We start from the raw sequence: 22,101 nt of genomic DNA, 5'->3' as shown, positions 1-22,101 counted from the left end.
TTTTATTCTCATGTCAATCAATCTCATAATCTACAACGAGAGTGGCATAAAAAGGTAGAAAGTTTATGGGAAACATAGCAATGACATTTTTTACTTCACACACAAAACAAAACAAAGTGACAAGTTGGTTCTTTTCATAATCAGAATCCTTTTTACACTAGAACAGGAATTGTCCATTTAGTAAAATGGGAACAAGGGTAAGTCTGTTTCTAATACATTATGTATTTAGAAATGTCTGATCAGTGGATATGCTGGACCTTACGCCCTTCATTCTTTGTGTTTCTTGTTGCCTTTGTTTATAGACATTGTAGCCTTCTCATGGACAACAGACAACATTATGGCTAAATATGGACTTCAGAAGTTTTGCAGTTTATATACATACATATATATAGACAGACTACAATACTGCTTATTCTTTTTTGAAAATTAAAGATTATCTGAAATTGGCATTCACAATTGCCATCTTTTCACAGATAAATTTTAAATAATTTTACGTCAAAACAAATGTGTCAAACACAATTTTTAACCGAAGTACATCATATTTAGCACAGAGTGAAGATAAATGTGTGTTGTTGATCCCTGAACTCCATTACCCATTTGAGATTCTAAATTTAAGCAACAGAAATAGAGAGACAGTCAACCTTATTCTATGCTTATACAACTGTTCTAAGACACTGACTGCTCTAACACTGTTGCTTACAGGGTCTGGTAGCGGAATCTTTCAAAAACATCCTCACAGGTATGGCAAAATGTCAATTTTCAGGTTCCTGCCTTGTGCCCTGTGTTGGCTGGGATTGGCTCCAGCAGACCCCCGTGACCCTGTGTTCGGATTCAGCGGGTTGGGAATGAAATGGATGGATGAGCAGGAAAAAAAACTAAAAAGATTTAATTTCTGTTATAAAAAATGAACTTTAAAATACCAAGCCCATATAATATTCATTACTTCATAAATTTTGAAAACTGGAACATGAAAGGCCTCAGTCGTAGTAATGTGCAAACTCCACAGTGTTAGACTCGCCTCGAGTTCGGAGAAATCACGGAAGTGTTTGTGAATATTGCAGAACTTGACAAAAACATTTAAGTCAAAGGGGAAGGACTAACTGAACTAAATTTGACTGGATTATAATGGTGCAATCATTTTTAAAGTATCTCTGAGGGCTAGGGAAACGTCTGCCAGCTACAGTATACTGGACTGATTATTGTGGCCAAAAAGGTGATCCAAACTGTGCAGCAGCCACTCCACCACCATGAGACCAAACAAGAAATGATGCAGTCAAAAACCCGCAATCATATATTTCGTCAAAACAAAGAGGAAATGTCAAAATCATAGTCAGAACTCACAAAAAATAAATAGGTCTTATAAAGGCAGAAAATTTAAAGCAGCGTGTTAGGATTGAAGCTGATGGCTCATTCCATTTTTTGCAGTTGCGATGAAGGCTCTCCAAACTGGCTGTGCTGATTTGTTGTACTTTTTCTTCTATCAAAAAGACAGAAACATCTTGTCAATAGTAATAAATCTTTCACTATTATTATTTCAGAGTCTCCTGTATTTATTCAGGCTCTTTGAAGTTTTGTTTTTTATCTCCACGTGGCTAATTATGCATGCATAGGGCATGCGCCTCCTTCTCTTATACTGATGTGGATCTCGAAGATTGACCTGCACATTTTGTTACAAGCAGGGATAACTAATTATTTATGCTGTATATGTTTCATAAAATAAAATTTTTAGATCTGGCATTATTCGCTTTATCTGTTTTACCACTAACTAAGTCCCACAGAGTCTGTAATGCAAATGATCAGCATTGTATACTAGGAGGGCGGTCCCATCTAATGTTGGCTGTTACAGCTCTGGGAGATGTTAAACTGGCATCGCAAAGCATTATGGTTTGCTGGAGAATAAAGTTCTCCTAAACCTGCCAATTTATCAATAAATAATTCGACGAACAAGGGTGAACCTGGATGCAGCAAATTGATTGCGAATAACGCTAGTATAGTCATGAATTTAACAGTAAAAAGTACATTTATATCTTAGTTCTTTAAAATCATATTTAGTATTCCTGCCAATGACCCATTTGAAAATAAAAAATTAAATTAGACTCAAAAAGGACCAAGTATTTCAAGTGGATTTAGCTACTGTGATAATATTGGACTTTTTGAGAAACTTGAAATAGAAACTCTTGCTCTCAATGTGGATAGTAGTTTTCCACATTACTACACTGCAATGAATTTTATTTCAGATAGTGGAGTCTGGAATACACTATCCATCCATCCATTTTCCAACCCGCTGAATCCGAACTAATCGATGTTATATAATAGTCTGAATGTATGTGTATTTTATGTGCTGTTGGAATTTTTTAATTATTATTTTTCATATATTTATGTATGTTCTACTATTTTTGTAATTATGTACTATCTTTTTAAATGTACCTCCATTCCATGAATTTTGTGGCTAGAGCTCCAAGAGGTGGGGCCACCCTGACATCACCACTGCCTTTAACTGGAGTCCAAAGTGAAAGACACAGTCAATGGATCATTGCATTTGTTCAATGTTCTTTGTAAATATTTCTATTTTTCTTTGGATTCTCTTGGTTTTGCTGACTTCTCTCTTTAGGATTCTGTTTCCTGGACAGCATATTTACATGTTTCCTATAAAATTGCCTTTATGACAATTCATTTTGCTTATTTTTGCTCTTTTGAGCATTTCCTTGCATCTTTCTTTTTTTTGTGTTTTGTTAATAAATCCTATTTATTACAGGCCAAAGGCTTATAGGCCTCCTCCTTCTTGTAAGGGTTTTTGCTTTGTTTTGGACATTTCTTGTTATTTTGTCAGGTCCCTATATGTGGGGCCTACAAGGCCGGAAGCCTACAGCTTGCTATTGTGGGACTGGCTGGAGTTTAGATTAACCTCCAAGGGCAGGTGGCCCTGCCTTTATAGTTCTTTCAGGAGGCCTCACACTCATTTTGTTATGCTTAAGACACCAGATCACAATAACAGTGGCCTGTAGATCACTACGGGCCTTTCTGCAATTTTTTGTGACACCTTGCTCTTAGAGATTTGACATTTTGGTAGGAAGAAAATGCTTCTCCTTTTGTTAATATACAGGAAGTCCCCAGGTTACATACGAGATAGGGACTTCTAGGTTTGTACTTAAGTTGAATTTGTATTTAAGTCAGAACAGGTACATTATTTTAATAAATGCTATTGTTGACCGACTGTAACCAAGTGCTCTGCCAATGAATGATGGAGTTTCACCTCTCTCTGACCTTTTTATTATTTCTACTTTATTTTCAATGGTGATGGTTTTTCTCTTCTTTACTATATCACCATCACTTGCATCAGATTTGTGTTTCAGAGACAGGGTGAAGGGTGAAGATAAAAGGTTAAGATGAGCTCTTCTGCACAGCACTGTACACTCTGTCACAGCAGGAAGTCACCCATCGTCAGCACGTCTGATGTACTGACGAGACAACTTCCTGCTATGTGCGTAACAGTACAAGCAGGCTTGCTTTTGAGAATGAATGGGGGCGGTGAGGGGAGGTTCATCACCAACCCACCTCACAGTCACCTCCACTACAGTATGCTGCCCGCAGCGTCTACCCACCGAGAACAAACACGGTGCGGCCAAAGGCGTGTAGTGAATCATCCACCACTGCCCCTATTCAACAGGCAGCCATCCGAGGCACACTACAATGCTACCCCCCGCTGCTCCGTTCACCCTCAATGGCCTCCATTCAGCTACAACCGGGTTGCCGCTTGCAGCATTACCAGCCGCCCACTGAGAACGAAAGGGGCAGTGTGGTGGGTGGGCAGTGAAACCGCTTGCCGCCGGGAGCCGCCCGATGGACAATACACTGCGTGAGCAGCGAAATCGCCCCCCTCCAGCCATCGCTTGCAGCGTCCCCAGGCCGAAGATGATGGAGCGGCAGTTACTGAGGCGTATGCGTCGCAGCTATGGCCCTGTTCGTAAGTCGTAGTTCGGATGTCCGTAACTTGGGGTCTACCTGTACTTGCAATTGTTTCAGTGGAGCCTTAGAGTCTTATAGTCTTGGTATGGTGTAATAAGTATTTTGTAAACATCAACATTGTGTTCTATAAGCTTTCAGGAATTACTCTTGATAACACAGCAGGAAGTACTCCTACAACCTCTGTGCTGATAATTTCATTGGGATGGTAAGGAGACCAGAGCTACTCAGATTTATATTAAGCAGAACTGACCTATAGTAAGGCTGATTGTTTATCACAGCATTCTAACAGAACATTTTATATTTGATTGCTTTTCAGTTTTAAATAAACAAGAGAGACATCAAACCTGTGTATCATTTTTTTCTTAGTTTTTTTTTTCCTTACTATAGGAATTCAAGTAAGGTTATAAACCTGTGAAGTAGTGCTGCTTCTGCCTGCATCTGCATGCCAATATATGTAGACATATATTGATTATGTGGAGAACAAATGCCATGTTCTCACAGTTATAAATTGTGAGGAGTGAAATTAAATAAAAGGAACAATAATAAATGAAATCAAATTACATAATTACTCTATAACATTTTAATTTAAGATTTCTAAACTAGCAGTGACTCTTAAACAGCAGTAGATTTTCAAAGCAACAAATTCTGAAAAACAATTTGCAATTTTTATTGCACACCTGTGGTTTTCAGAGATAAGTATGAGAAAATGTTGATGCATAATACAGTCCATAAAACAGCTTAGAGTGCTGTGTTGACAATGCTGGGAATGGATGAACTACATCATTAAGACTAATGAAAAAATGCACAGTATTGTATAGTACAAAAAAGCTCTCACATCAAATGCTGTCATAAATGTTCTATATTTGTTCTACCACTGTAATGGAAATAAAACTGTATGCACTGTGTAGTTTGTGTCATTACATTTACTTCATAAACTACATAAATCAAATTAAGTCTATCATTCTTCCTTTATTTAAAGCCACAACAGCACTTATGAATGTGAATTATTTTAGTAAGGTTTTTCACTGAGAGATAATGAAAGTATGTTCAACCTCAAGCATTTTTTTATCTGTCCTTACACTTATAAACCCACTTGGATAGGTTTTGGACACTACAAACTCTTTAAACACATCTCAGTAACAAAGAGCACAAAACAATGCCAACAGTATAGAAAGACAGCCCACTGGAGGCTATACACATCTTATTATACAATTCAGGACCATGACGAGACAGAGGGATCCCAGGAACAGTTGGAAGAAAGTCCAGGCACAACCCTGAACTAAGGGAGCCTAAAGCAAAGCACAGTCATGCAAACCTACACAAGAATATCTTTTGTCAATCAATATGGTTAACATATGGAGGGAAAACCCAATACAAACATAGGAAGAGGGTACAAATTCCACATAGTTATTAGGTTCAGATTTAAATGAGCTTAAACATGTGTTAACACCAAACTGACACTGGACTATGGGATGAAATTGTAGCATATCTTTGAACTGTGAGAGGAAAAACGAAATCTGGGCAGAAAATGAATGATGGTCAGGAAAATTCTACAGAACTGACTTTTCAACTGTACAGTAAACTGATCACCTACACAGTGTTTTTCCAGTTCAAAATGTATTGTTGTGTACACAGTACAGTAAGTGATACCGATGATTAGTAGAGGAAGAAGAAAAGTGACTCTGCAGGATTGCCAGGTCTTTAACATCACTGTATTCTTTTCTATGACATTGTGTGTTATATACTTCCTGAAGAGAACAGTGCTGCATACCAGTAATATTTTGTGCTAATTGTACCCAATAATAAATAAATACATGAGATGCAAATTATAATATTTTGGAATACTGTTGTGTAATTCACTTAAAGTAAGATCTACTGTACATAGCAATTGGAAAAACACTGGGGAACTCTCTTGGAAGGTAACATGTGCGGCAAATGATATTTATCAAATATTCTAGATCAGGTGCGCAATTTTTAAAGCAGCCATACACGACATGTTGTTCAACATAATTCAAATGGTATGTTCTAATAATTCAGCTCACTGCATGTGGTTGTTAAGAAAGCCACTTAGTTGCATCACATACTGGGGAGTCTTAGGGGTCAACCATGTTTGTGAGAAACAAAATATATAGCAGTTTCAAATATACTCCAGTGGAACCAGTCTCACTTTGATATCAACTTAACGTCAGTGGCCTAAACGTTTTATGCTTTTCTGGTCTTCTCCCTTTTGTCTTTTTGTTGTTCCCAGTTGAGTCATGTAGACTGTTTTGGCTGTAAATAACTGGGTTAGCAAAATGATGTTATCTAGTATTTCACAAATGCAGTTGATCACCCACTGAAAATATTTTCTTTTTAAATGCCTGGCAGAGTTATAAATGAATAATGTTAGGAGAGTACTTTAGAACAAAGCAAAATGCATTAAACTCAGGAAAACAGGACAAATTTGATGGGTGGTTCAGGATACTAAAGAGGTAAATACTTTGCTGTCTTTCATCCAAAAGCTAAATAAGATATTTGCATTTAGTATGAGTAAACATTTTGAGCTAAGTGGCCGGAATGACCTCTTCCTCTTTACTAGAGTATACGCTAAATTTTCAGGGTTTATCACAAAGGCAAGGTGTATTTTACCTGTACTTCTGTTATGATTTCATGGGAATTTTATTTTTTCTTTGTTAATATTTACATGTCACTTTCCTGATATTCTATGCTGGATTGACATATTTAGTCATTTTTACTTGCAGTTTCAATTTCAACATTGTCATTTTCTTATTACACAATTGCATTTTGTTTCCCATGAGCACTGCCATTTTCAGATCCTAGTAAGATATTCTGCTGTAGAGAAAACATAGCTATAAAGTGGATAATACAACAAAAACGTTTTCTCTTCGTTATGTATTTAAAGTTAAAAAGGAATTTTTGGCTAGACGTTTTCACTTTGAGCTTTGGTTAGCATTTTTAAATTAGGTAATTAAATCTTGGTTTTGACCTTTGTCTGTTTTACGTTCTGCATTTTGTCCACAGGTCCTTTCTAACTTGCTTTAGTATTGGGATATTATTTTTCATCCCCTGGCAGGATATTTTCTTTCCTCAAAGTTATGAACATCATGAAAAGAAGAGCATTGATATAAACCTACAAAATGCACCCATGTCTCCATTTCCTCCACTTTGTTATCCCAATTCAAGGTCATAGGAGTCAGGACTGCATCTGGTGCAATCCATGAGCCAGGCCAACACTGTGTGAAAGTCAGAACTGCAAAATATATGAATCAGTTTTCAAGGTAGCTTCAGTGCTTTCTTTTGTTGTGTTAAGTACTGCCATGGATAACCTAGTGGTGGCTCTGGCTGCTGTTTTAAATCCCAGTAGTGACTGAAGGAATGCTACTCCATTGGGCCCTTGACCTGCAATTTCTCCAGGGGTGCTGTACAAATAGCTGGTCCTGCGCACTGACCCCAAAACTCTCTGGAGAGTAAATTGGGGTTTGCAAAAAATGACATATTCCTAATACAAGAAATTGTACATGGCGGTTAAAGGATTAAAAGTCTAAAGTTACTATAGATATGCTCAAATGCAATTAATTGTTTGGGTCACTTCTGTTTTCCACATTTATCAGACTCTTTTAAATATATTAACAGCTTTGTGTATATATCTTTATTTCAAATTATTTGTCAGACTATCAAGCAAATTATACTAGGAAGGATATAAAGTATATTTACTTACAAAACTACTAATAGAAAACAGCACAATAATCAGTGTTTACCAGGTAAGCATAATAAAAACAAAACACTGTAAATCAAGACTTACTATATTAGCGGTAATAAAAAATATGATTAGTAAACCTCACCTCTTTTAGTACTAGAGTACACTTGCCCGGTCCAACTGATTGTGGCAATTCTGCTATTCGTCCTTTATTTAAATATGGGCCTGAGAAACAGCGATGGTTGACAAAGATTTCTGAACAGCAGTACTTTCCATTAGTAGTACCTGAAGAAAAAAAAATTAACAAATTAAAATGTGTGTGTAATTACAGGTCTCATTAACTTTTTTCTCACAAGGTGCCTATGGTTAAAACAATTAAAGAAGTAAGAAGAATCACTGTGTCATAAATAAAAGCAAGAAAATGAATGAGTTCCTTGTCTGTTATCAAGGCTTTCTAGGTGAGTTGGTTAAAACCAAGCTTGTAAAGAAACAGTGCCTAGCATGAGAAGAATGAATGAGGGTATAATCATACTTTGTTAGAAAAAGATCTCTATACAACATCTCCACAGGTTTTAATCACATTTAGTAACTTATCTGGTTGTTTAAACAGAGATGCACTAAATGTACCTAAGAATGCACACAATGGCAGAATAGTAGATGGTGGCCATGACAACCCAAGGGTTTTGTTATTTGTGTTTATTTCAATCTGCATCTGGCCCCTTCTTCCATTCACTTCTTGCACTGAAGACTGTGAAAAATTCCTTCACTTTCTACATACTCAAATTACAAACCAAAATAATTCCTCTTTTGTATCTTTCCCTGTCTTCTGTCTCCATCCAGCTTCTTTTCCACATTTTCAGCAGTTTCATCTACATTTCTTAATGACCTAGTGTACGGGAAAATGTGGAAATGTGCGTATGCACAAAAAAATTCAGATGCACAAAACCGTGCGTAAGCCCACTTCCATGCAATTCAGCTGCATAAATCCCGGTCAGCGTAAAAAGTAACACATGTGCACGTGCCTGCTATCCCCCCCCGACTCCCATAATTATCCATCCATCCATTATCCAACCCACTATATCCTAACTACAGGGTCACAGGGGTCTGCTGGAGCCAATCCCAGCCAATACAGGGTGCAAGGCAGGAAACAAACCCCGGTCAGGGCGCCAGCCCACCGTGGTCCCATAATTATGCATATTTTAATATGCAAATAAATATAAATATCACTTTATGTTCAGTTAAAAGACAGTGTCAAAACCAAGCAGAAAACTTTCATCCATCACATTGATTGAGCTGGTGTGAGAATGTGTGTGGCTTTATGCCAAGTTTAGTTTTTACACATCATGATGTGAGAGTGGAAATGAGAGTACATGCCGTTTATACTTGAGGCCCCTGGTCTGTAAGATGTGGCCCTCTCCTTGTGTAGTGGACCCCATCCCTACCACACTTTTCAAATACTGCCTTTATGGCATTATGCTGACATTATGCTGATTATGCAACAATTCCTTGACACCGGCTCTGTGCCACCTACTGTAAAAATTACTCCTGTAATTGTGTTGTGCTGATGCTGACACTGTGAACAATTTTTACTTATTTTTCTTTTTCTAAATGTCATGAACATGTTGTTGCCTCCAAACTGACCAGTTACTTAACTTGCAACTAAGCGGATAAAGCCATTTCTGTCATTAAGTAGTGATTTGCTTATAGCAGCAGATACTGAGAAAACCTGCATGTTAAATCTGTTAGACCTCAGTGCAGCATTTGATGCTATCAAGCATGATATTCTGCTGTTCGGAATGAAGAACATTCTGGCTATCACTAGCACTGCCCTCCTGTAGCTTAAGTCCTATCTGACTGTTCGGCAAGAGTCTGTTAGTCTTGACAACAGCAGGTTCAGCTCAGTGTTGCTCACACAAGGAGTTCCGCAAAGTTCCCCTTGGGCATATTATTCGTATTTTGGACTGGGTTATCATTTTTAGTCAAATGATACTCAGCTTGATTTCAATGTTAAAAGTGAAAGATCATTTGAGTTTTCTTAGCTTACAACTTACCTAACTGAAATTAAAGAATGGACAGAACATAACTCTTAAAAATTAAACGGCAACAAAATCAAACTCATGCTAACTGGGACTAAAGCTCAGTTTAAGAAAACAAGCTCCTTTTCTGTCATTCTTGGTGATGATGTCATCAGACCTTCTTCTTCGACAAAGAATCTAGGTGTCATTTTTGATTTCTCCCTTTCTTATTCTACCCACATAAACCACATTAATAAAATTTGCCTGAAGATGGGCATGAGCTGCCTCAAAAGCTTGCATATTGTAATCTGTTTGGTTAGCCCATAAAAGGTGTCATTTTGCTTCACTTCTCATTACCTCCACCTCTATAACATATCCTGTATTTGCTCATTCCTTTCCTTTTCTGAAGGTAAGAAACTTGCCCTTACTTTATTACGTCCCACATTGACTGCTGTTAAGAGAAAGTGACAATTCCACCTAAACAAGAAATGGATGGGGAATTGTAACTAGGATGCAGGACCTGTGGGTTTGTTCAATATATAATTGGCATCACATACTAAATTCAACATTTCTTAGATTGAGACAATTCAGTAAATGAATGGTTAGATGAAAGGATTTTAACTTCCACTGTTTTTGTCACAAATACATTTTATGAAGCCTTCTAAATTTACAGTTGACTGGGTTTAACACAACAAAACTACAACATCAGTTTGGACTGTCTGTTTTACAGAAATCAAGTTATGTCAAACAGCAGGTCTGCAATTGTATTTTTGCAACATAACTAGAGTTTTAATAAATCTTCAAAAACGCTTTGTAGCTTTTGACATTAAGCACAAATTAATAATAGAGTACTAATTTGAAGTCAGGAAAAAATGTATGCATAAATTATATACATTTTCAAAGCTTAAAAAATCAGGTTAAACTTGTGAAATCTGTGGCACAACAAAAGGCTAGAATGATACTTAATTAATTTTAATTTGCATATTCTACATTGTCACATTTCACACTTCCCTGTGGAATTTTCCCAACACATAAGAAAAACTGTAGCATTTGTTGTCAGCACAGGAAACATGCACAGCTGAGCTAATACTACATTTTCTGCTGCTAGAGGCCAGTCAACACATTCTCCGGTGTAAAGATGTTTTTACTTGCTAGTATTCTTAAATTTGTAAGTACTTTCCTTAGGGTGTTGTCTTTGTCACTAAGAATTAAATGACTCTTTAAAACTATAAGGGCTGCAGTTTGTAAAGCTAAAAATAATACCGAATTAGTGATTAGTAAAAATATCATAATAATAATAATAATAATAATAATAACCCAAAAATAAGAGTTGTATATTGGGAGTTGAGGGGAGAGTTCTGTTTCTTTGATTTGATAACTGGAGATAAGAGTGTGTTAGTGTTTAAGGAAAACATTATTCTTCAATATATGATAGATAATTAATTCAGTCTTCCATTATCTGCTCATGTTGAGCAAGGTCAACATATCATGACAAAAGATGAATGCATTAAAATGCAGAGAGAGCATGTTTTTTAATGTAAGAGAGCAGAAAAAATAACTCCGAACATGAGTACTGCATCAAACATGACTTCAGGAAAATTGTTACTAAATGTTTTACAGTGTATTGCTACTGTTAATTAAAAAAGCAGAAGATCAAATGTTTAACCTCCAAGCCAACATGCATTCCAAATGCTCAAAACAATGAAGCTGACTTTAAAAAATATTAAATATGAGAAAAATAACTATTAAACAGCATGAATGGCCTAAACCTATTTAATTTTGTACTATGAGGAGAGACGTAAATGTGTTTCTCACTACCACCCTGTGTACAACTAACATACGCAATGCTGAAATGCATTTAAATACAATTTTCACTTTACTTGTTCTCTACGCATTTGACAAAGGTGTTACGCTTTTAGCAGGCTATTTTCAATATGCATGACAACACACCAGTGGCCAACACAAATTTTGTTCCCACCTGATTACAGAAGCATTAACCACATCAATGCGTTGTAATTACCACTAAATGAACGTTCATTTTCAGGACATTTTGACAGTATATGATTTCCAGGGAATATGTGATGTTGTTAACTTTGAAAAATACTGTTTATTATACTAAGCTTACAAAATCTGTTAAAAGAAAAAAAGTGTGATTATAGCACCACCCTCATGGGGAAACCAAACACAGAAAACACATAGCTAGCAAGACCTCAAACCGAGATGTTAAAAACTCTCGTTTCCCCCTTGGTAACGATTTCAGTCACTAAGAAAAAAACACTGAGTCTATCCAGCAGACCATCTATAAATAGTTTCTTAGCCCAGGAGATGGCAGTCAGGAAACCCATGAGATAGAAGGAATAGATTCTCAGTGTAAAAGCCAGAAATGGAGATAGAAACAATGATTTATACAGGGAATACTGATTGTGCCTTTCTGGTTCATAGCAGCGCAGTATCACACCTTTGTCTTTTTCAGTTCAAATTTTAAGCAAATACATGGGGGATCAGAGACTTAAATGTTTCTGTTTCATTTGTGGCATGTTTAATTACAAAATATGGAATATAATTTGTGCCAAAGTAAAACAGCCATTCTAAAATAAATAATCACATGAAAAAGCACAGAGATATATAAAAGTGATTCAATAAATTGTAAAAAAAAAAAAAAAAAACAAAAAAAAACTTCACGATTAATAAAAATAATCAAATTATTATGAATTACAATGTCATGTTATTTTAGATCAATAATGTAATTAACCTATATTTCACTATTGCAGGTTTTATTTCAAAATGGCCTTGTTTTGAAAAATTATTCTTATTTTAACAATGGGACTTTTCTGAACCGCACATTTTATTTATTATTATTTGGTTGATTCCTTTATCAAAAGCAACTTAGATACAACTAGTTACATTTTTTTTTGTTTTTCCAATTGGAGTAAAAGTAGGTGAAGTGACTTTCTCATGGACACACAGTGACAGTAGCAGTATTTAAACCCATCACTTCAGGGTTTGAAGTCCAAAATCTTAACCACTACACCAGACAACCTGCCTTTCAAATGGCCAGTGCTATTTATTACAAATGTCACTTTTCATGATGGTTTTGTCACTTGTCAAATAAGACAAACACTAAACAGCTGCACCTTTTTCTATTAATTGATCCTTTGCTGTCTATTACTTCTCTTAGATTGTAGAGGACATTATACCAGTGATCTTTTGGCTACATGTATTCTATATGGCTAAAAGATTTAGTTTTGCAGCTGAAGAGTTCATTTAATTCACAATGTTATTTTGAAACAAATTAACCCATCCATCCATTTTCTAACCCGCTGAATCCAGATACAGGGTCACGGGGGTCTGCTGGAGCCAATCCCAGCCAACAAGGCAGGAACCAATCCTGGGCAGGGTGCCAACTCACCACAGGACACACACAAACACATCCGGGCCAATTTAGAATCGCCAGTCCACCTAACCTAACGGAGCGGCCGGAGGAAACCCACGCAAACACGGGGAGAACATGCAAACTTAACGCAGGGAGGACCCGGGAAGCGAACCCGGGTCTCCTAACTGCGAGGCAGCAGCGCTACCACTGCGCCACCATGCCGCCCCAACAAATTAAACATATATTAAAAATTCTTTGATGGAAAAGTGCTCTTCAAAATACTGACATTGAGGAAAAAGACATTAGTAGTTTAAGACTGAGTATCATTTCCACACTGATAGTACCTATGATGAAATATTATGGGCATTGTCCATGGCTGAAAATTCCACATGACATGCTTCCAGATGACCTTCTCTGCGGACATGGTGCTCAATCACTCTTAAAACTACAGTATTGAGAACCTTTCCATCAATGTGAATATTTTGAAGAGCACTTATCCTTTTGAGCATACCCATATAACATAAGTTTATGTTGAATTAACATAATATTGTCAATCTCTTATCTAGACAAATACAAAAATTTGTTCTGATGACAATCCATAAAACAGAACTCAGAATTCCATCCCCACGAATGTCAGAAAGCTATATGACCAGAAAGCTCATCTGAACCGGTTCTTCATACAGAATAAAGGAGCAAATAAAATAGAAAATTGCAGTACAAGACAGATGTACTTACTTTATAATTACAGTATGAACAGATCTTTGTAAAAAGTATTTGTTTCTTTCCAATTTGAGATAATATGAAACATCACTTTCTCATCGACTTACGAAGAGTGGCTTAGGATAGTTGCAGCTGAGTTAGTAGGATCAGTGCAAATATTGAAGTATAGGATGTCATAAAAGATTTTTCATTACACAGTGTTATTATGTCCAGTATTACTTTAAATATTGCTGTTAAAGTCCTAGGACTTAAAACCTTGACTATCTTAGACATTCCCAAAACATGACCATAGCCATACAGGGCTTAACATTGCTCACAGTTTGGATCTTGCCCTGGGTACATTTTAGACAAGATATACTACGAGTGATAAACAATTCTTAGTTAAATTTTGGCAGGGTTTCCCAAACTCTGTCCAACTCTGGTTGCAGGTTTTTGTTTCAACTAGCTTCTGCTTTTAATTGGAATACTAGCTTAATAAAGTGACCTGTTATTTCCCAGTGTTTTGGGGTCAATGTAGAAATTACACAACTAGGTTTGGTAATTGTTTTATTAAAATGTACCAAGCAGTAGCCTTTTTTTTACTTTTAAACAATATTTTCATCCTGATTTTAATTCTGCTTTTCCAGGTGTTCTTTTTTTTCAATTCATTATTTACTAACTAGTCGGTGTGATGCTGAAGCAGTTACAACCTTTCATCATTCAATGTTACCAGCTCACATCTTTGCTCTGCTTGTTGTTAATTGTCATTATTAGGATACAATGAAGAGAATAAACTACACAGAAAACAGGGCAAAATAACAGGAAAACAACAAAAGAGAGTAAAGCAATAAATGCTATGGCAAAACTAGAAATATTTCTTAATATTTTATAAATGTAAAAACCATACTGCTCTACTTTTCTGATGTGGATTAAGAGAAGTGAAAAAAAAAAAAGCTAATTAAACAAGATCAATTATTATCACTGATTGTAAATCCGGTTAGAGCAAAAAATGTGCAGCCACAGTGGGTCCCCATGACTGAATCTTGGATTCACTGAATTATGGGGGCATTGGCACTCACTGAACTAGAGTGTGTTTTATTAATATCTGAATTCCATTATTTTTATGAAATAATAATTGAAAGATTCTTTTCCTTAAATTCATCAAGGAGTAAACTTCCTCTAATATACTTCTGAGATGGTGTTTGAATCTTGATCCAGACTAGCCAGAATCACTTCAGCAATAGACATACTGTAGGTGAAGACAAGGAAGTTCAGTAGTTGGGTTTAATGAAATTACATGTAGAAGAAAAAGTGCTGGAAGATTAAAACTGGAGCTTAAAAGTACAGAGGGTGCAAATACATAGTCAATATCAAAATATCTAAATGTCGTAGTCTCTAGTGTCTTATATAGGCTGAATACTACACTGGTTCAAAAATGTCGAAATATGTGATTATCGTGTACGGACCAACAAATAAGCACTTCTCTGCCTTAAATGTGCTGTACATTATTTAAAATGTTTAATAAGTGATGAACCATTGTATTGTTGATAAATTGATGTTTTTTTACTGTTCACTGGAGCACAGAACAAAACATACAGAGACGAATTTAATTTCCTTTCCAAAGCTAACCAAGCAGCTGTGGATTTGTGAAAATCTGTCAAGTTCCAATGTTGTATTGTATGAATATCTGCGCAAAATGTTAGGGCTGAAATTTAGATAGCACCATACCACACTTCGTTTTGTTTCCCTATAGATTAAAATTGTTAATGTTTGGCCATTTTAAATTCTAGGTAAATGAGGTTAAGAACGAGTCCAATTTTTTAAAGAATGATCTGTTAATTTATATTGGGATGTTCTAAAAAAGATAAAGGATCTTTTGGAGGATGCTTATGTTGATTGTATTAATTCTTCAGGTTTAAGTAAGATGGCGGGAAGGCAATATTTTAATATCTAGTATAATGTTATCCATCCTATTGCCAGAATTAAAGAGTTATTTTTGTCTCTCTGTTATAATAAAAAAAAAATCCTGGGATGAGACTTTTTAGTCTGGGACAAGACATGACTTTTTCAGAGAGATACTTTCACGTCCCGCGAGACAAGACTTTGTGCCAAGAGATTTAACCATGCCCGGGGCCGGAAATAAAAGACAAAGAGTAGAAGACAAAGTAGACTGTCGTAAAGAATTCAAAAATGCTGGCATGATACACATGCAGAGCAGGTTAGAGATAATGAGAGTACTAAAATTCAAAAGTCTCAAAAAATGATAGCAAAGATTGCATTAGCGAAAAGAAAAGGAAATTATTACTTGGTGAAATAACAGAACAGCGAAAACAGATCAAATATATTGTTTTCTTGTAATAATAACTAGGTATTAGAACTGTTCTACTATAATCAAGCCAAAGCTTGGTTTGGCATATAAAAGAATTCACTGTATATTATAAAATTGTATTCATATTAATTTTGAATCCAGAGATCTTATGAGATTCTCTAAACAGATACAGTATAAATGACAAAGACCAATTTAGGTATGACACATAAGGCTCCATCTCATTGCCATAAAGAGATATTTTCTTTTCAACCTCCTCCCTTATGATGGCTTTTATCGTTGACTACTTGACAGGCCATGTTATAATGCAGGGACTTTAAGAGCTGCAGGGGTGTACCACATGACCAGTATAGGTCCTCATCTCTCAAAAAACTCTACAAAACAGCATGTCAGTTCTGATTTGAAACCAAAATGCAATTATAGAAAGATTAATTCTACTGTATTAATCTTACTATTCTAGAAGATCCTACTATAGTATTACTGTAATTATAAGCTGTTCAATATATCAAAAATTATATTCAAAAGGTTTATAAAATGATTTAAAGGAACAGTGGCAGCATGCACTAACCTGTGTTAGCTGTCCTGGTGATCACTATTCCATTACACAATAAAAATCCAACTTAATAAAAGAATAAGTGTCTATAGGTCATCCATTTGCCATGTTGCTGCAATTCCAAAAGATGGCACATCACAAACATTAACACTGTGTTTATGAATCCCATACCAAATGGCATATACTGTAACTGAGACATATGCAGAGTGCACTGCAAACATTAATGCTGAGGTCTATGTTGATTACTTAGACTTCAACCTGTCTTAAGATGGGTAGCACAGTTAGTAAACACTAAATTGTACGACTTGCACCCCACCCATGGTTGGTTGCTCAGTCATACACAATGTTGCCAGGATACGCTCTAGCTCTCCCTGTTAGCCTATACCAGAATAAGGAAGCTTGTAAAATAAATCAGTGAATGAATAATTGATTATGGTGAGGGATTATGTCAGAGAGATGATTCCACTATCTTATCTGCTTCCATGTCCATGTCCTTTGTTTATCTGGCAGATATGTTACTCTTGTTTCTAAATTTTATTGTATGTAATATAACTTAAATCCAGAATAAATAAAAGGGTAGCCACATTATTTGGGGGTGATTGGCCTGCAGTGGTGGATTTAGGCAAGGTGGATTTTTTTTTAGTTGTGCAATTGAGATGGAGCTCAAAAGATAGGCGTGGAATAACAGCTCTTTACTATTTCATTTAAAAAAATTACCTGAAGGGTCTTTCTCAGCCCATATAAATTTCAACAGAATGATCTCTATAGTAGTCTAACATAGAACTGCAAAATACAGTCCATCTGTCTTCCGAACCTGCTTTTCCAATACAGGATTGTGGAGTGCTGGGAACAAGTGCACAACCCGCAGAGACTCACTCACACCAATTCAATCTAAAGATGCCAATGAACTTTACTGCATGTCTTTGGACTGTGGAATGAAATAGGATTCCCTATAGGAAACACCATGCAAACCTCACAGAAAAAAAAAATTGCAGGAATTAAATAAGAATTCAAGCATTGCGAAGCAGCAACTTTCTATTCCTCACCATTGTGTCACATATATTGCAAACTAGCAAAATACCCGCGCTTTACAGCGGCGAAGTACTGCCTTAAAATTTTTATTAAGAAGAAAATGAAACCTTTTTAAACTGAGGGAAAATATGCCAATAATTATTTAAGGATCTCTTTGTATACCACATTGGGAGTTCGGCCCTCCGGTTATAATATGACCAAGCTGTGAGCTGAGCTTACTCTTGAGCATGCAATGTACAGTTGGCCATGTGAACAGTAATCTTGTTTCAAATCTCACAGCTTGGATTGCTGCTGTCATAATCAGTTTGAGTTTAATGGTTTGCTTCAATTATGACAGTATTTGCAGGACTTGTGTTGAAGTGACATTTGGCAGGGAAGCCACCTACCAAAATTTCGTGAAGATGGGGCCATAAATAAGAAAGTTCAACATGGCGAACGTTGTCAACCGTTATGACCGTTATGTGTAGAATTTAGAAATGAAACCTGCTTAACTTTTGTAAGTAAGCTGTAAGGAATGAGCCTGCCAAATTTCAGCCTTCTATCTACACAGGAAGTTGGAGAATTAGCGATGTTGGAAAGTTCAATATGGCGGCTGACAGTGGTGTCATACCATCGAAATAAGTATGTACATCGGTTTCGGTTAGTGCAGGGAAGACACCTACCAAATTTCGTGAAGATGGGGGCGTAAATAAGAAAGTTCAACATGGCGAACGTTCTGGACCGTTATGACCATTACGTGTAGAATTTTGAAATGAAACCTGCTTAACTTTTGTAAGTAAGCTGTAAGGAATAAGCCTGCCAAATTTCAGCCTTCTACCTACACAGGAAGTTGGAGAATTAGTGACGTTGGAAAGTTCAATATGGCGGCCGACAGTGGCGTCATACCACCGAAATAAGTACGTACATCGGTTTTGGTTAGCGCAGGGAAGACACCTACCAAATTTCGTGAAGATGGGGCCATAAATAAGAAAGTTCAACATGGCGGACGTTGTCGACCGTTATCGACCGTTACGTGTAGAATTTCGAAATGAAACCAGCTTAACTTTTGTAAGTAAACTGTAAGGAGTAAGCCTGCCAAATTTCAGCCTTCTACCTACACGGGAAGTTGGAGAATTAGTGATGAGTGAGTGAGTCAGTCAGTGAGGGCTTTGCCTTTTATTAGTATAGATGTGTGATAATTTTCTTTTTGTAAAAAAGCAAACTTGTTGGAAAAAAACATTTTCTTCTCCTTGTCCAAACAAATGTAACATTTTCATATCTGCAGATATGCATACATACCATTTTGTGGCATTAACCTGACAGTGAACCACCAAGGCCCAAATGGTCATCTTAAACCATGCTCAATGTTACGTTTCAAACCTATAATTTTTCCACAATATTTTGAGGTTCTTAACATAAAATAACAATAAACCGTTCCAAGATAATGAAATACCCTGAAACAAGCTCTTTACTTATATTGTACAGTAATGGAGTATTTACTGGTGTTCTGTAAGCAGGTGTATATTGCGCATAGAGCTGACATGTTCAAAGTAGCTGTTATTCAAAATAATATTTGCAAATGTGACATTTCCAAAACAAGCAAGTCACAACAAGAAATGACAAGCTTTATAATACATCTGAATCTCATTTATGCAAATGTTCAATTTATTTCCAGGCACAGAAAGTTCCTTAGAAATAGTAGTATTCTCAGTGCTAGGATGCTTCCAATCAGATTAGATTTCCTTTAAGCAACAGAGTAGTGCCAGGCAAGACAGGATAGAAAGCAAAGAGAAGCTTGACCTTTAAATTGCATTACTTTTATTCAGCATCATACAGGGATCAAAAATAAGTACACAAACAAATTATACCTGTGTTTATGAAACGTTCAGTGATGCATGAGTGTATAGCTGGCTCACTTTGTTCAGGCTGGTTGCTTTAGACTAAGAATACATAGATGATCAGTTTCTATATCAGTTTTATTACTGTACGTTTCTAATTAATCTTTTCCACTGAATTATTTTATCTTGAGAAAGAAAGTGGCGAGTCAGATATTATTTTTATTCAAATTCTGACCATAGAGACCATTTAGAAATGATAATAATACTCCAATTGTCCATCAATTACTCAGAATATGGAACCAATGCAGGAGCTCTTTAAGGCTGAGAAACTTTTGTCTGTTGCACCTTTACATGATAATCACTTTTTTCTGCCCTCTCAAACCTACACAGTATTTAATGTTTGGAAAATGCTTGAAATTACCTACCAGGTGTCAACATCAGAGGAAAATGATTAGGCATACAGGAATCAAAGGCAATACATATATAGCAAATGGAGGGTGGGGTTGTAAGAGGGGTGGATTAATAAGGTGGGGTTCAGAGGCTGTTGGTTATAAAATAATTTGTATTATTTGAGTGTTCTTCTTTTAAAGCCAGCATATGCTGGGTTTAAGTCCAAGTGTCTGTATATGGCGTTTTCATTTGATAGCCACAGTTCAGCCAATTCTCTGGTACTCTTAGTATTAGCTCTGAATTTTATTTGTACCGTGTTCTATTTAAACATGTGTTGTGATATATTGCCTCTGATTCCTCTATGTCTAATAATTTTCCTCTGAGGATGACGTCTGGTAGGATGTTGAAAGCTTCGGGAAAAAAAAAACTATTTTAAGAGAGAGAGAGGGAGACATAGAGAGAACTATATATATATATAGAGAGAGAGGGAGACATAGAGAGAACTATATGTATATATATATATATATATATATTGTGGAGGATGGCCGGCTGTTTATCCCGGCCAATACCCCCAAGCCGCCAGGTGGAGCCCTCCTTGCAGCATGGAGGTTCCCAGAAGACCAGCAGGGCATCACGGACAATGGAGTTTTTATGCACCGCCCTGCTGGATGCCATGGGGCCACGAGAGGGAGCTGCAGGGAGGACCGAAGAGTTCTTTGTGCCCTATGACCCGGAAGTTCGTCATTGGAAGAGTGACGGGCTTCCGGATTGAAAAGAAAAGGACTATTTACCCTGACCCGGAAGGAATAAGGACTTGTGGACTGTTGGGCAGGAACACCTCCGGGTCAGGGAGTATAAAAGGACTGTGGCAGCTCCCAGACGGAGAGCTGAGTTGGGAGGCAGGGTGGCTAAGTGTCTGGGAGTGGAGGATTGGTTACTTGAGTATTGTTTATTTGATAATTGTGGAGAGAAGCGTGCTTTGTGCACATTATTATAAATAATAAATAATAATTGGACTTTTACCTGGTGTCTGACGTGTGGTCTGAGGGTACAAGGGTGCGAGAAAACTCTTAATTTGTCACAATATATATATATATATATGTATAAATAAACAATTATGCTTCAAATTTAGCTTCCCTTCAACACAATTATTCCTTTACTTTCATATCAGAAACTCTTCAAAAAAGGAACCTGCTCAATTTTCCACACCTACCTCTTTTCCATTATTCTATTACCTCTGTTCCAGAGGCAATACTGGTCAACACTTGACGACTCAGACAGCATCTCAATAATATATGAAAACATTTTAAAGTCTCTTCCTTTCAAAGATTCAAGGGTACAATGGGGAAAGGATCTGTCACTTAACATCTCAGAAAAGGAGTAGAAGGCAGCCATGCAAAGAATACACTCTAGCTCCATATGCACAAAGCACTCATCATTAACCTTAAAATCTTTAATCAAACACATTTATCTCATTTAAAATTGTCCAAAAATGTATCAAGTACAAGATCCAACATGTGAATGTTGCAATTTAGCTCCAGCTTCACTGCACCACATGTTTTGGGTGAGCACCAAATTAACATTGTTTTGGACAAAAATCTTTGAATGCCTTTCCGACAGCCTTGGTGTCACAATCCCTCCTAATCCACTAGCAGCTGTGTTTGGTGTACTCCCAGTTGGGCTTCAAGTAGAAAAGGACAAACAAACTGCAAATGCATTTACTTCACTATCAGCATGTAGACTTATATTGCTCAACTGGAAGAATCCCAGCTCATCTATTATAAGTCAGTAAGCAACTGTTTTTCCTTACAGGATCTGTTCAAAACATTTTAAAAATATGGCAAGATCTCATTAATCAAATCATAGAATAAGCATTTATATCTGGGGAAAAGGACATTCTCCTTTCTTTGATGTTTTTAAAGATTTGCTCATGTTGTATTTTTTCTCTTCTCTTTCTCTCAGATGGGGGTTGAATTCTAGTTTTTTAAGTTTGACATGATTATATGGAATGTTGTTTTCTTCAAATAAAACCAATAAAATAATAACAAAAGGAAATGGAGTCTGACAAACTTAGCATACCCTAATTCTAAGAAAGGAAATGCTAGCTGGTATCCAACAGATATTTTAAAAGGAATGACTGGGAAGCAAAAAACCTACAGCATCATTCAACCTGCAAAGGAATGCAGCAGCATTTAAAAATAATAAAATGCTACGGTAAACTAAACCCCTAAAG

At 36.4% G+C, this 22,101-nt stretch overlaps 1 protein-coding gene across 3 annotated transcripts in view; it reads right to left on the bottom strand.

Moving 5' to 3' along the window:
* sfmbt2 (Scm like with four mbt domains 2) overlaps window positions 1-22,101 on the bottom strand; it is a 428,667-nt gene that overhangs the window by 56,162 nt on the left and 350,404 nt on the right. For all 3 annotated transcript variants that reach the window (XM_039761324.1, XM_039761326.1, XM_039761325.1), the window contains one exon: window positions 7,809-7,948. In XM_039761324.1, the coding sequence (XP_039617258.1) occupies window positions 7,809-7,948 (140 nt within the window). The remainder of the gene's footprint in view (window positions 1-7,808; window positions 7,949-22,101) is intronic.

Source organism: Polypterus senegalus, chromosome 8 (assembly GCF_016835505.1).
Source record: "Polypterus senegalus isolate Bchr_013 chromosome 8, ASM1683550v1, whole genome shotgun sequence".
Lineage (NCBI taxonomy): Eukaryota > Metazoa > Chordata > Cladistia > Polypteriformes > Polypteridae > Polypterus > Polypterus senegalus.
This window is presented reverse-complemented; position numbering and strand designations above follow the sequence as displayed.